This window comes from Bufo bufo, chromosome 9, assembly GCF_905171765.1.
Source record: "Bufo bufo chromosome 9, aBufBuf1.1, whole genome shotgun sequence".
Lineage (NCBI taxonomy): Eukaryota > Metazoa > Chordata > Amphibia > Anura > Bufonidae > Bufo > Bufo bufo.
Window position 1 is genome coordinate 3038622 of NC_053397.1, and position 14527 is coordinate 3053148.

Below are 14527 nucleotides of genomic sequence, written 5' to 3' on the forward strand. Positions count from 1 at the left end.
CATCTCCTCTGTGGGGGGTACGGCTTATAGCGTCCTATGGACGGATCCTTCCATCTCCTCTGTGGAGGGTACGGTTTATAGCGTCCTATGGAGGGATCCATCTCCTCTGTGGGGGGTACGGCTTATAGCGTCCTATGGACAGATCCTTCCATCTCCTCTGTGGAGGGTACGGCTTATAGCGTCCTATGGACGGATCCTTCCATCTCCTCTGTGGAGGGTACGGCTTATAGCGTCCTATAGACGGATCCTTCCATCTCCTCTGTGGAGGGTACGGCTTATAGCGTCCTATGGACGGATCCTTCCATCTCCTCTGTGGAGGGTACGGCTTATAGCGTCCTATGGACGGATCCTTCCATCTCCTCTGTGGGGGGTACGGCTTATAGCGTCCTATGGACGGATCCATCTCCTCTGTGTAGGGTACGGCTTATAGCGTCCTATGGACGGATCCTTCCATCTCCTCTGTGGAGGGTACGGCTTATAGCGTCCTATGGACGGATCCTTCCATCTCCTCTGTGGGGGGTACGGCTTATAGCGTCCTATGGTCGGATCCTTTCATCTCCTCTGTGGAGGGTACGGCTTATAGCGTCCTATGGACGGATCCTTCCATCTCCTCTGTGGGGGGTACGGCTTATAGCGTCCTATGGACGGATCCTTCCATCTCCTCTGTGGAGGGTACGGCTTATAGCGTCCTATGGACGGATCCTTCCATCTCCTCTGTGGAGGGTACGGCTTATAGCGTCCTATGGACGGATCCTTCCATCTCCTCTGTGGAGGGTACGGCTTATAGCGTCCTATGGACGGATCCATCTCCTCTGTGGAGGGTACGGCTTATAGCATCCTATGGACGGATCCTTCCATCTCCTCTGTGGAGGGCACGGCTTATAGCGTCCTATGGACAGATCCTTCCATCTCCTCTGTGGAGGGTACGGCTTATAGCGTCCTATGGACTGATCCTTCCATCTCCTCTGTGGAGGGTACGGCTTATAGCGTCCTATGGACAGATCCTTCCATCTCCTCTGTGGAGGGTACGGCTTATAGCGTCCTATGGACGGATCCTTCCATCTCCTCTGTGGGGGGTACGGCTTATAGCGTCCTATGGACGGATCCTTCCATCTCCTCTGTGGGGGGTATGGCTTATAGCGTCCTATGGACGGATCCTTCCATCTCCTCTGTGGGGGGTACGGCTTATAGCGTCCTATGGTCGGATCCTTCCATCTCCTCTGTGGGGGGTACGGCTTATAGCGTCCTATGGTCGGATCCTTCCATCTCCTCTGTAGGGGGTACAGCTAATAGCGTCCTATGGACGGATCCTTCCGTCTCCTACTGATGCTGTACACATTATGGCGGGTGGACATGGTCACTTTCAGGTACAAGCCTCGTACAGACCGAGCCGTGTGGCTGCACCGGAAGCATTAGGCTGGCTGCTCCGTGAACGCAGTGCGTATTTCAGTCACGTCCTAGCTTTGACCTCCACGGGGCCCGATGACGAGTCCGGATCTTACTGCCTGAACGGGAACAATACCGCCGCCCCACATTACAGCCGTCTGACTGCGGCCTCAGAACGAAGGTTAATGATTTCTGTTGACATCATGAGATGAGGTGACGGAGGCCCTTAAAGGGGAGGTCCGGATGACTGATGATTTTTTAGGAAAGGCTCTGCTTGGTGTAGAATAAAATATACATCAAGATGGAGCAGGGAGTCGATAAAGCTGGAGGTCGCGACACATCGGAATGGGAGCGACAAACAAAAGCGCAGTTTTTATTCGCCTATAACACATTTTGATTAGCTGGACATCCCCTTCACTGTGCCTCAGGCTCCTCCGCCTCTTGCACGGTCATGTTCGGCTCTGTCTCCAGTACACAGGTCAGCACAAGGCCGCTGCTGGACCCCGACCCCACAAATCACGGGATGGAATGAGGAATAGGACCAAGCGTTACAACGTTTCTGCTTGGAATGAAGGCGGAGTACTGCGACCATCCATCCTGATCAGAGACCCGCACAGCCACCCCATGATCATCATAGCCAAGGTGATGATGGGGGTGATACTGCAGAGACAGACATCTAGGTCCTAGAACGGCTCCAGACACAGTGAAGATGGCAGAGGTGCTGTGGGGGCAGGGCACATCTCCCACAATTTATTTATTTGAAAATACGACACAAGACTCCACGTGGTCATCGACAGACATTAAAAAGAAGAACCAAGGGCACAGCCGCCACGGCAAGGAAGAAAGCGGAGTCTCCTCTACATGAGCCGGCCCACGAGGAGTGTACAAGGACGTCAGAGCGGAGACATCCAGTCACATATACAACGGGGGAGGAACCTACACACAAGTCCTGGAATCGTCCTCAAGATGTCAGACACATCACGGCAAACAGGGACCCCCCCCTAACGTCAGGGAGACTTCTATAAATAACACTGTGGGGTTGGGGTTCCTCCACTGGTCCGGGGTCCTGAGTAATAGACATTTACTTTAAGAAGTCTTCGAGTCGCGGCTGATGGGAGGTGGCGGCGCTGGGAGCGGCGGGCCTGGACACCTTCTTCCTTTTAATCTTGGGCGGCAGAGGGCGGATTTCAGCAACACTGCTCTGAGGTTACAGCATTAAGGAAAGGCTCAGTAAACAAATGACGCTTCCCCTTTAAGTGCAGACATCGCCGGCTGGACCAATATGGCTGATCACAGGACCAGGAGGCGGTCGGCTTACGCCTCCAGCGTCCACATGAAAAGGATACGGTCTGTATAAACTTTGTGCGTCCACCCAATCCATCGAATCCCGTCCGGACCTGGGGGGAGATCACATGACTCAGGGAGACACAGGACAACATGGCGGGCGGGCGAGGTCATCTCTTCTCCTCGCCCTGCGCCCCTCCTGGACATTACGTGTCACAACTAGGGATGAGCGAACCGACAACACATGGCTGGGCGCAGAGACGAGGGTCATGTGCCTGTCACCAAGGGGCCCTCATTACCCGCAATCAGGGATGGCGCCGCACTCACCACTCCCGTGTTCGGCCAGGAACTCGCCAGGCTCCTGATCGGTTTCTTGTGCAGCAGCGAGTTCTTTATAAATGACGGCAGCTGCAGATCCTCCTCCTCATCCGTCGCTGAACTTACCTTTCCTGCAAAGTTCTGAGGAGAAGAGACGTCATTACAGACGGCAGCAACCTTCACAGCATGACCCCCGGCGCGGCCTCTTACCGTTAACCCTTTAGAGTCCTGCAGGGGGCTCCCAGGAGGCCTACGGGAAGAGACAGCGAAGTAAAGCCTGGCCTCATCTACTCCCCCAATACAACATTTAGACGCGAGAAACCGTCGCCTCTCCTTACTCGCTCTTGTCCAGCTTTATCTTCTTACAAGGAGCTACGGCGTTTTTCTGGGTGCACTGCTCCGGGGTGCGGATGTCAAAACTCAGGTCCAGGTTAATATCATCTCCCAGCATCGGAGGACGGAGCTTTGGCCTCTGCAAACCGATGGGTGCAGGACTGGGGGAGGAAAGAACACAGGAGGAGCGAGATTTAGGACGCAGAGGGGGAGGAGTCCGATTCTAGGAGCTCCGCCCACATACGTTAAGCATTCACATTAAAGGAGGAGGATTTATTACGGACCTCTCGTATATCAGCCGACTGATGGCTTCATTGGTGGCGGTCGGCGTGCTCAGCGTCTTCTGCAGGAACTCCACTTTCTTCTTCAGACTCTGAACAAGACATTACAACAATGAGTTAAAGAGGCCCTTTCACCGATTCTTACCCTATGAACTAACTATACAGACATGTGGAGCGGCGCCCGGGGATCTCACTGCACTTACTATTATCCCCGGGCCCCGCTCCGTTCTCCCGCTATGTCCTCCGGTATCTCCGCTCACTAAGTTATAGTAGGCGGAGTCTGCCCTTGTTCTGCTGTAGTGCTGGCCAATCGCAGAGCTCACAGCCTGGGAGGTTATTTTCTCCCAGGCTGTGAGCTCTGCGCTGCGATTGGCCAGCGCTAGAGCAGAACAAGGGCAGACTCCGCCTACCATAACTTAGTGAGCGGAGATACCGGAGGGCATAGCGGCAGAACGGAGCGGCGCCCGGGGATAATAGTAAGTGCAGTGAGATCCCCGGGCGCCGCTCTCCATGTCTGTAAAGTTAGTTCATAGGGTAAGAATCGGTGAAAGGGCCTCTTTAAATCCTAGAAGCTCCAGCAGGACGATCAATCCCTCGTGGCACAAGGCCCCACACATTCAGCCACGGGGGCAGCAGCGCTCTCACCATGATCTCCCGGTCTGCGTTCTCCAGCTCTTTCTGCGAGGCGATGAGCTCGTCCCGGGTCCTCGCCCGCTCCAGCTCTGCTTTCTGGGCCTAAGGGTAAAGATCATGTGTAATATCTGGAGAGGGACAGCAATAGGGGGAGGCCGGGCCACCCCACCGGACGCCGCCATGTAACTCACAGTGAGGTCAATCACTGTGCCCCCTGCAGATATACAGACGACCGCCACATTCATCAAGTAATGGGAGTAAGTGGGCGGACAGTTCGGGGGACCCCCTAACTAGGACCCATGACCCCGACCACCCTCACAGACCTTGCTGCTAGAAGAGAACAATTCCTTTTTCAGCTTTTCCATCATTTCTGTAAAGGATTTCCGCGCTTCCTTCAGCTTATCGTACTCCCTAGATACATAGAAGGAAGAAAAGGGGTTAAATGCATGGAAGGAAGACGAAGACCCTCAAATCCCCTCACAGTGAGCAGCAGCATCTCCCTCTATGGGCGCCTTCTTCCTGCACATAAACAGGGACATCCATTTACTGCGCTAAAATAAATTATTTATATTAACGAGTCTCTGCTGACCCCGGCGACCTCCGAGTGTCAGACACCAGTGCCACATCCGGGGTCAGCACTGGGGTCAACATAAACTGTTTATACAGCGTGTCCGGCCCTTATAACCAGAGCAGCGGCCACCTACCTGAGGGTCGATGGAGGTAGATAATCCTCCTCATTATACACTTAGTCTCCAGTTGTTGCCGGTCGTAGACCGTACTGAGATATAACAGAATCCCAGCACCGACCGCAGCCAACCCCAAAAATCATCATCCAAGACCCCAACACAGAAGGATGGAAAATGTTACCTTACGTTAATTATCCAGTATTGATCACATCCTGTATTATACTCCAGAGCTGCACTCACTATTCTGCTGGTGCAGTCACTGTGTACATACATTACTTATCCTGTACAGATCCTGAGTTACATCCTGTATTATACTCCAGAGCTGCACTCACTATTCTGCTGGTGCAGTCAGTGTACACACATTACTTATCCTGTACTGATCCTGAGTTACATCCTGTATTATACTCCAGAGCTGCACTCACTATTCTGCTGGTGCAGTCACTGTGTACATACATTACTTATCCTGTACTGATCCTGAGTTACATCCTGCATTATACTCCAGAGCTGCACTCACTATTCTGCTGGTGCAGTCACTGTGTACATACATTACTTATCCTGTACAGATCCTGAGTTACATCCTGTATTATACTCCAGAGCTGCACTCACTATTCTGCTGGTGCAGTCACTGTGTACGTACATTACTTATCCTGTACTGATCCTGAGTTACATCCTGTATTATACTCCAGAGCTGCACTCACTATTCTGCTGGTGCAGTCACTGTGTACATACATTACTTATCCTGTGTTACATCCTGTATTATACTCCAGAGCTGCACTCACTATTCTGCTGGTGCAGTCACTGTGTACGTACATTACTTATCCTGTACTGATCCTGAGTTACATCCTGTATTATACTCCAGAGCTGCACTCACTATTCTGCTGGTGCAGTCACTGTGCACATACATTACTTATCCTGTACTGATCCTGAGTTACATCCTGTATTATACTCCAGAGCTGCACTCACTATTCTGCTGGTGCAGTCACTGTGTACATACATTACTTATCCTGTACTGATCCTGAGTTACATCCTGTATTATACTCCAGAGCTGCACTCACTATTCTGCTGGTGCAGTCACTGTGTACATACATTACTTATCCTGTACTGATCCGGAGTTACATCCTGTATTATACTCCAGAGCTGCACTCACTATTCTGCTGGTGCAGTCACTGTGTACATACATTACTTATCCTGTACTGATCCTGAGTTACATCCTGTATTATACTCCAGAGCTGCACTCACTATTCTGCTGGTGCAGTCACTGTGTACATACATTACTTATCCTGTACTGATCCTCAGTTACATGCTGTATTATACTCCAGAGCTGCACTCACTATTCTGCTGGTGCAGTCACTGTGTACATACATTACTTATCCTGTACTGATCCTCAGTTACATGCTGTATTATACTCCAGAGCTGCACTCCGTAAGCAGACCCCTCCATCACTGCAGATATAACAGACTGCAGCAGGGGGTGAATACTTCTTGTGAGCTCTGTGCGCACTAGAGAAGCGCTCTTACTTCTTTAATGAGACGCAGTATACGGCCAGTTGCTCCACAGCAGCCGCTCCGGAGCCCATGTCTCTGATCATGGCTTCCACTTCCGGCCGCTGAGACTGCAGCAGAACCTCGATGCTGTCACGGAAAGAGGAGGCGTTAGACTGAGCCGAGCGGGGAGGACGCCCCCTGCTGCCGGTCGCACCCACCTCTCCAGCTGCTGCAGCTTATTCCGCAGCCGCCGCGCCTCGTCCTTTGCCGCTTTAGTCTCCGATTGCTGAAGATCAAAGAATTTCATCTGCCGCTGAAAACAGATCAGGTGCCCGGTCAGAGAGCGCCCGCCAGAGGGCACATACTGAGGGGCAGCCCCTCCCCCGAGGCGGTACCTTCAGCGAGGAGCTCAGCATCTCCAGCTCCTCCACCTTCCTCTGGAGAGCTTCTATGGTGACGTTCCGGATCTCCAGCATCTCCCGCAGGGAATCCACCAGATCCTGGCATTTCCGCTTCTCCTTCTCTGCGAAAAAACAAAAAATTTAACCCCTTAGTGTCCGCTGTTTCCAGTCTCGGCAGTCGGGTCATGGTCCTGACCCTCCACATGTGAACTCCCCAAACCGGACCATCAAACTCAGTGGGACCTGTCAGAAGCGGAGGCTCTGCTGATGTATGGAGGTCCGGGGCGACTCCCCCGGATCAGTCAGCACCTGTATTCCCACAATGCACCACGGCCCGCGCAGACTGTGCGAACCACAGGAGGCGCTCCATGTCCGTATGTCCATCCGCACTGCAGATCCCAGAGCCACTAATGTCTGAGGCTGCACTACTGAGCGTCGCCATCCATGCTGCCGGCTGGGGTAGTGTCAGGGTGTCAGTGGTGCAGCCTCAGGTGAGGGAGCGAGTGACAGCCTCCGCAGGACGCACCTTTCTCGTGTAGATTCGCCTTTATTTTATCCACTTCATTCTGTAACATAAGAGAAGAATTGGCGCATCACTACACGTCACATACATACATGTGCTGGAGCGGGGGAGGGGAGCGCACCTTCAATGACTCGGGGTCGAGGGTCGTGTCTTCCTCCAAACCGACATCGAAGAAAAGCTTCTGTATGATCTGCCGCTTACTGACCTGAGGACACAGCAAGACCGTCACCGCCGCCATTCAACGTCATACGTGGAAACAGCGCTGGGGGAGGGGCACTTACCTGGATGCGGCACTGAGGACACGTCCGACTCGGGGCTGAGGTGAACCATTGCTCCAGGCTGAGGAGAAGAGGCAGCCGTAAATGTACAGCCACGGACATGAACTAGAGCCACAGACGGGGGACACATATAGGGGGAACACACATGGGGGCATGAACCTGTGGGTACTCACATATAGGAGGAGTGAACCAGGGGGGGCATGAACCAGGGCAACACACATGGGGGCACGCCTTCCCCCTTGATTCACGCAACCAAGAGACAAATATATGAGGGGGGGGGGGCATTAACCAAGGCCACAAAGGCGGCAACACCTAAAGCAAGAGGCATCCCTAACCAAACACTGCCGTGAAGACCGAGGAACTCTCCAAACAAGGAAGGGACAATGTTGTGGAGAAGTACAAGTCAGGGTTAGGTCATAAAAAATACCCAAATCTGTGCTGATCCCCAGGAGCACCATGAAATCTATCATAACCGGATGGAAAGAACATGGCACAACAGCAAACCTGCCAAGAGACGGCCGCCCACCAAAACTGACGGACCGGGCAAGGAGGGCATTATTTAGAGAGGCAGCACAGAGACCTCAGGTGACCCTGGAGGAGCTGCAGAGTCCCACAGCAGAGACTGGAGGATCTGTACAGAGGACGACAATAAGCCGTACGCTCCATAGAGTTGGGCTTTATGGCAGAGCGGCCAGAAGAAGCCATTACTGTCAGCTAGAAACAATAAGGCGCGTTGTGAGGTTGTGAAAAGGCCTGTGGGAGACCCCAAAATGTATGGAGGACGGGGCTCTGGTCTGAGGAGACCCCAAAATGTATGGAGGACGGAGCTCTGGTCTGAGGAGACCCCAAAATGTATGGAGGACGGTGCTCTGGTCTGAGGAGACCCCAAAATGTATGGAGGATGGAGCTCTGGTCTGAGGAGACCCCAAAATGTATGGAGGACGGTGCTCTGGTCTGAGGAGACCCCAAAATGTATGGAGGATGGAGCTCTGGTCTGAGGAGACCCCAAAATGTATGGAGGACGGAGCTCTGGTCTGAGGAGACCCCAAAATGTATGGAGGAAGGGGCTCTGGTCAAAGGAGACCCCAAAATGTATGGAGGACGGAGCTCTGGTCTGAGGAGACTGACATTGGACTTATCGGCCATCAAAGAAAACGCTTTGTCTGGAGCAAACCCAACACATCATCACCCAAAGAGCACCCTCCCCAGTGAGACCTGGTGGTGGCAGCATCATACTGGGAGGACTGGGAAACTGGTCAGAGCTGAGGGAAAGATGGACGGTGCTAAATACAGGGATATTCCTGAGCAGAACCTGCCCCACTCTGTGCGTGATCTGAGGCCAGGACGGAGGCTCACCTTCCAGCAGGACAATGGCCCCGAACACACGGCTACAGCAACACTTGAGGGGTTTAAGGGGAAACATGTAAATGTGTTGGAACGGCCGAGTCACAGCCCAGACCTCAATCCAGTAGAAGATCTGTGGTCAGACGTAAAGATTGCTGTTCACAAGCAGAAACCTCCGACCTGAAGGAGCCGGAGCCGTTCTGCAAGGAGGAATGTGCAACAATCCCAGCGGTCAGATGTGGCGACTGCTCCTAGAGACTGATCCAGAGCGACCTGGAGCTGTGATTGACGCAGAAGAGGCTCCACAGAGTACGGACTTCAGGGGGGTGAATAGTTCTGCACATTGACCGTTTCTGGTATTTTGTCCTATTTGTTGTTGCTTCACAATAAAAAAGAAAAAACCTCTTCAGAGTTGTCGGCATCTTCTGTAATTACAGGATGGAAATCCTCAAACAATCCATGGAAATTCCAGGGTGTGAGGCACCAAAATACGAAAAGAGTCAGGGGGGTGAATACTTCTGCAAGGCACTGTATATAGGGGAGTATGATGAGGACACGATACACAGCATACAAGTCACATATCTGCGGCACACACATGTAGTATGATGTATGGGGGGTACATGCGGAACAACGTCTGAGGACACGAGGACCGAAACTGTGGATCTCAAAGTCCCGAAGTCGGTCTCCAGAGATCTCGTAATGTACTCAAGACGTTTACAACCCGTGGCGCTGATCTCCCTGGACGTGGACGGAAGAGAAAAACTGATGAAAGGTTGTAACGCAGGATGGTCCGGATGGTGGATAAGGAGCCCCCATCAAGTTCCAAAGAACTTCAAGCTGTCCTTCAGGCTCAGGGAGCGTCAGCGCGAACCACCCCGCCACACGTGAGCGAAACGGTATGGCCGGAGACCCAGGAGGACCCCCGCTGACACAGAGACATAAAGAACTCGACTGCAGATTGCCAAGATCCTTCCGGAAAACGTCTTGTGGACCGATGAGACCAAGATGGAGCTTACTGGTAAAGCACATCATTCTACTGTTTACCGAAAACCGAGTGAGGCCTACAAAGAAAAGAACACGGGACCTGCAGCCACATGGGGGCGGCTCAAAGATGTTTTGGGGTTGCTCTGCTGCCGCTGGCACTGGGGGTCTTGGCATCATGAAATGTGAAGATTACCAAAGGATTTGGGTCGCACTGTAGGCCCAGCGTCAGAAAGCTGGGTTTGTGTCCTAGGTCAAGGGTCTTCCTGCTGGACAATGACCCCAAGAAGCCCCCAAAAAAAGATGGGAACAAGCGCTGGGGAGTTCTGAAGTGGCCGGCAGCGAGTCTGGATCTAAAGCCCATTGAACACCGTGGAGAAGGCGACCTTCAAACATGAGAGATCTGGAGAAGTTTGCAAAAGCAGAGAGTGCTCCAAACGTCCAGCTGAGAGGTGGAAGAAGCTCGTGGACGGTTATAGATTGATGTCACTTATTTGGTGCGCAAATATTACACTGAGGCCTCTTGCACGCGACCGTACGCCCTCTGAGATACGCGGTCCGTGAGCGGCATACATCGTGCACACAGCACCATAGATCACCAGGACACTGTGCACCATGTCGGGCCGCCGCGGGGCTGTTGTCCTGCACTCATGAGATCATATCAGCCCTAAGGGGCCAGTAAATTGTCTGCCCCATGTTTGGAGTTTTGCATGAAATTATATAATTTTAGTATTTTTTCCTCTGTCTTTATGTTGTTCCAATAAACACAAAGGAAATAAACCTGTAACTGCAATCATTGTGGGAGAAATACTTCATTTACTGGAAACACTTGGGACCATGATTGTATGTGATATATGGGGGTACAGCCGTGTAATATGAGGGGCATATGTGATATATGGGGGTACAGCCGTGTAATATGAGGGGTATATATGATATATGGGGGTACAGCCGTGTAATATGAGGGGTATATGTGATATATTGGGGTACAGCCGTGTAATATGAGGGGTATATGTGATATATGGGGGTACAGCCGTGTAATATGAGGGGTATATGTGATATATTGGGGTACAGCCGTGTAATGTGAGGGGTATATATGATATATGGGGGTACAGCCGTGTAATATGAGGGGTATATATGATATACGGGGGTACAGCCGTGTAATATGAGGGGTATATGTGATATATGGGGGTACAGACGTGTAATATAAGGGGTATATGTGATATATGGGGGTACAGCCGTGTAATATGAGGAATATATGATATATGGGGGTACAGACGTGTAATATGAGAGGTATATATGATATATGGAAGTACAGACGTGTAATATGAGGAGTATATGTGATATATGGGGGTACAGACGTGTAATATAAGGGGTATATGTGATATATGGGGGTACAGACGTGTAATATGAGGAATATATGATATATGGGGTACAGACGTGTAATAGGAGTGAGGTATATATAAGGGTACAGACGTGTAATATGAGGTATATATGGGGGTACAGACGTGTAATATGAGGTATATATGATATACGGGGGTACAGACGTGTAATATGAGGAGTATATATGATATACGGGGGTACAGACGTGTAATATGAGGGGTATATATGATATACGGGGGTACAGACGTGTAATATGAGGAGTATATATGATATATGGGGGTACAGCTGTGTAATATATCATATATACCTCATATTACACAGCTGTACCCCCATATATCACATATACCCCTCATATTACACGTTTGTACCCCCATATATCACATATACCCCTCATATTACACGGCTGTACCCCAATATATCACATATACCCCTCATATTACACGTCTGTACCCCCATATATACCTCATATTACACGTCTGTACCCCCATATATACCTCATATTACACGGCTGTACCCCCATATATCATATATACCTCATATTACACAGCTGTACCCCCATATGAGGTATATATGATATATGGGGGTACAGCCGTGTAATATGAGGGGTATATGTGATATACGGGGGTACAGCCGTGTAATATGAGGGGTATATGTGATATACGGGAGTACAGACGTGTAATATGAGGGGTATATGTGATATATGGGGGAACAGACGTGTAATATGAGGGGTATATGTGCTATATGGGGGAACAGACGTGTAATATGAGGGGTATATATGATATATGGGGGAACAGACGTGTAATATGAGGGGTATATGTGATATATGGGGGAACAGACGTGTAATATGAGGGGTATATGTGATATATGGGGGAACAGACGTGTAATATGAGGGGTATATATGATATATGGGGGAACAGACGTGTAATATGAGGGGTATATGTGATATATGGGGGAACAGACGTGTAATATGAGGGGTATATGTGCTATATGGGGGAACAGACGTGTAATATGAGGGGTATATATGATATATGGGGGAACAGACGTGTAATATGAGGGGTATATGTGATATATGGGGGAACAGACGTGTAATATGAGGGGTATATGTGATATATGGGGGAACAGACGTGTAATATGAGGGGTATATATGATATATGGGGGAACAGACGTGTAATATGAGGGGTATATGTGATATATGGGGGTACAGCCGTGTAATATGAGGGGTATATATGATATACGGGGGTACAGCCGTGTAATATGAGGGGTATATATGATATATGGGGGTACAGACGTGTAATATGAGGGGTATATATAATATATGGGGGTACAGACGTGTAATATGAGGGGTATATATAATATATGGGGGTACAGCTGTGTAATATGGGGGGGGGGGGGGGGGGGTACAAGCCGGGATCTACCAGAGGTGGTGGAAGGTGTGTCCGCAGTGGATGGCCGCCACATCGCTGTGCTGGTCCAGGAAGTCGGAGCAGATGGTGCACTGGGCGCGGATGGGCATGACTGCCGCCCGGACCCGCCGATCACTACTTCGATTTTACCGCGATCACTGCCGGCAACAGCACGTCAGCAGAGCGACCGCCTCATGATTGGCTGCGCAGGGAATGACGTCACTACGTACGACGGCGGCTGGGGGTGTAACTTATTAACTGATGCAACGAGCGGGAAGACTGACAGGACGGCTGACCTATGGCGGGTAGGAGAGGCGTGTGACGTCACCGTGTATTATACCGTCATATGTTACATCACCGTGTATTATATACCGTCATATATGACGTCACCGTGTATTATACCGTCATATGTTACATCACTGTGTATTATACCGTCATATATTACATCACCGTGTATTATACCGTCATATGTTACATCACCGTGTATTATACCGTCATATATGACATCACTGTGTATTATATACTGTCATATGTTACATCACCGTGTATTATACCGTCATATATGACATCACTGTGTATTATATACTGTCATATGTTACATCACTGTGTATTATATCGTCATATGTTACATCACCGTGTATTATATACCGTCATATATGACATCACTGTGTATTATATACTGTCATGTTACATCACTGTGTATTATATCGTCATATATGACATCACTGTGTATTATATACTGTCATATGTTACATCACCGTGTATTATACCGTCATATGTTACATCACCGTGTATTATACCGTCATATGTTATATCACCGTGTATTATACCGTCATATGTTATATCACCGTGTATTATACCGTCATATATGACATCACTGTGTATTATATACTGTCATGTTACATCACCGTGTATTATATCGTCATATATGACATCACCGTGTATTATATCGTCATATATGACATCACCGTGTATTATATCGTCATATATGACATCACCGTGTATTATACCGTCATATATGACATCACTGTGTATTATATACTGTCATGTTACATCACCGTGTATTATATCGTCATATATGACATCACCGTGTATTATATCGTCATATATGACATCACCGTGTATTATATCGTCATATATGACATCACCGTGTATTATATCGTCATATATGACATCACCGTGTATTATATACTGTCATGTTACATCACCGTGTATTATATCGTCATATATGACATCACCGTGTATTATACCGTCATATGTTATATCACCGTGTATTATACCGTCATATATGACATCACTGTGTATTATATACTGTCATATGTTACATCACCGTGTATTATATCGTCATATGTTACATTACTGTGTATTATATACTGTCATATGTTACATCACTGTGTATTATATACCGTCATATGTTACATCACCATGTATTATACTGTCATATGTTACATCACCGTTTATTATATGCCGTCATGTATGACATCACCGTGTATTATACCGTCATATCCATAATCTCTGAGACTGGTTGGACAGGCTCCGGTGAGGTTCCCTTTCTCAGCCTTCAGTCGATTTGCTTAAACGCAAATGTGAGCAGGAATCTAACAATGGACCCCAATGGAGCTCCGTCTCCGTACCCAGAGGGAGTATTGCAGAAGTCGCCGCACTCCGAAGGGTTCACGCTCTTATTTACGGCCGAACCTATTCCCAAATGATATGGACTTTTGTGCTAAATCCGAGGCGGTGAGTAACAAATACTCCTTTGATTTGACTTTCTATGCAAAGAAGTTGAAAGCATTAGGAGAATCGTTGCGG

At 49.5% G+C, this 14527-nt stretch overlaps 1 protein-coding gene across 2 annotated transcripts; it reads right to left on the reverse strand.

Annotated features, from left to right (window-relative positions):
- Positions 1-2127: 2127 nt before the first annotated feature.
- On the reverse strand, positions 2128-12896 carry LOC120978772 (TRAF interacting protein). Of its 2 annotated transcripts, XM_040407108.1 has the most exons (15): positions 12728-12896; positions 7611-7668; positions 7451-7534; positions 7333-7372; positions 6801-6928; positions 6624-6718; positions 6439-6552; positions 4559-4646; positions 4248-4337; positions 3606-3694; positions 3327-3482; positions 3199-3238; positions 2998-3129; positions 2733-2783; positions 2128-2587 (listed from the first exon to the last, which is right to left on the reverse strand). In XM_040407108.1, the coding sequence occupies exons 1-15, from the start codon at positions 12823-12825 to the stop codon at positions 2468-2470; spliced, it is 1383 nt and encodes a 460-aa protein (XP_040263042.1). In that variant the 5' UTR covers positions 12826-12896; the 3' UTR covers positions 2128-2467. The 2 variants fall into 2 exon arrangements, with proteins under 2 accessions (XP_040263042.1, XP_040263040.1); XM_040407106.1 differs by having other exon boundaries at positions 2998-3238.
- Positions 12897-14527: the final 1631 nt, after the last annotated feature.

Excerpts from the sequence above, each read along its gene's own strand:
- LOC120978772 (XM_040407106.1), bottom strand. The coding sequence starts at position 12,825 with ATGCCCATCCGCGCCCAGTGCACCATCTGCTCCGACTTCCTGGACCAG. Across the intron at positions 3,483-3,605 it reads AGTCGGCTGATATACGAGAG|TCCTGCACCCATCGGTTTGC; the intron begins GTCCGTAATAAA and ends TTCCTCCCCCAG. Across the intron at positions 3,239-3,326 it reads ATAAAGCTGGACAAGAGCGA|GCCTCCTGGGAGCCCCCTGC; the intron begins GTAAGGAGAGGC and ends CTCTTCCCGTAG.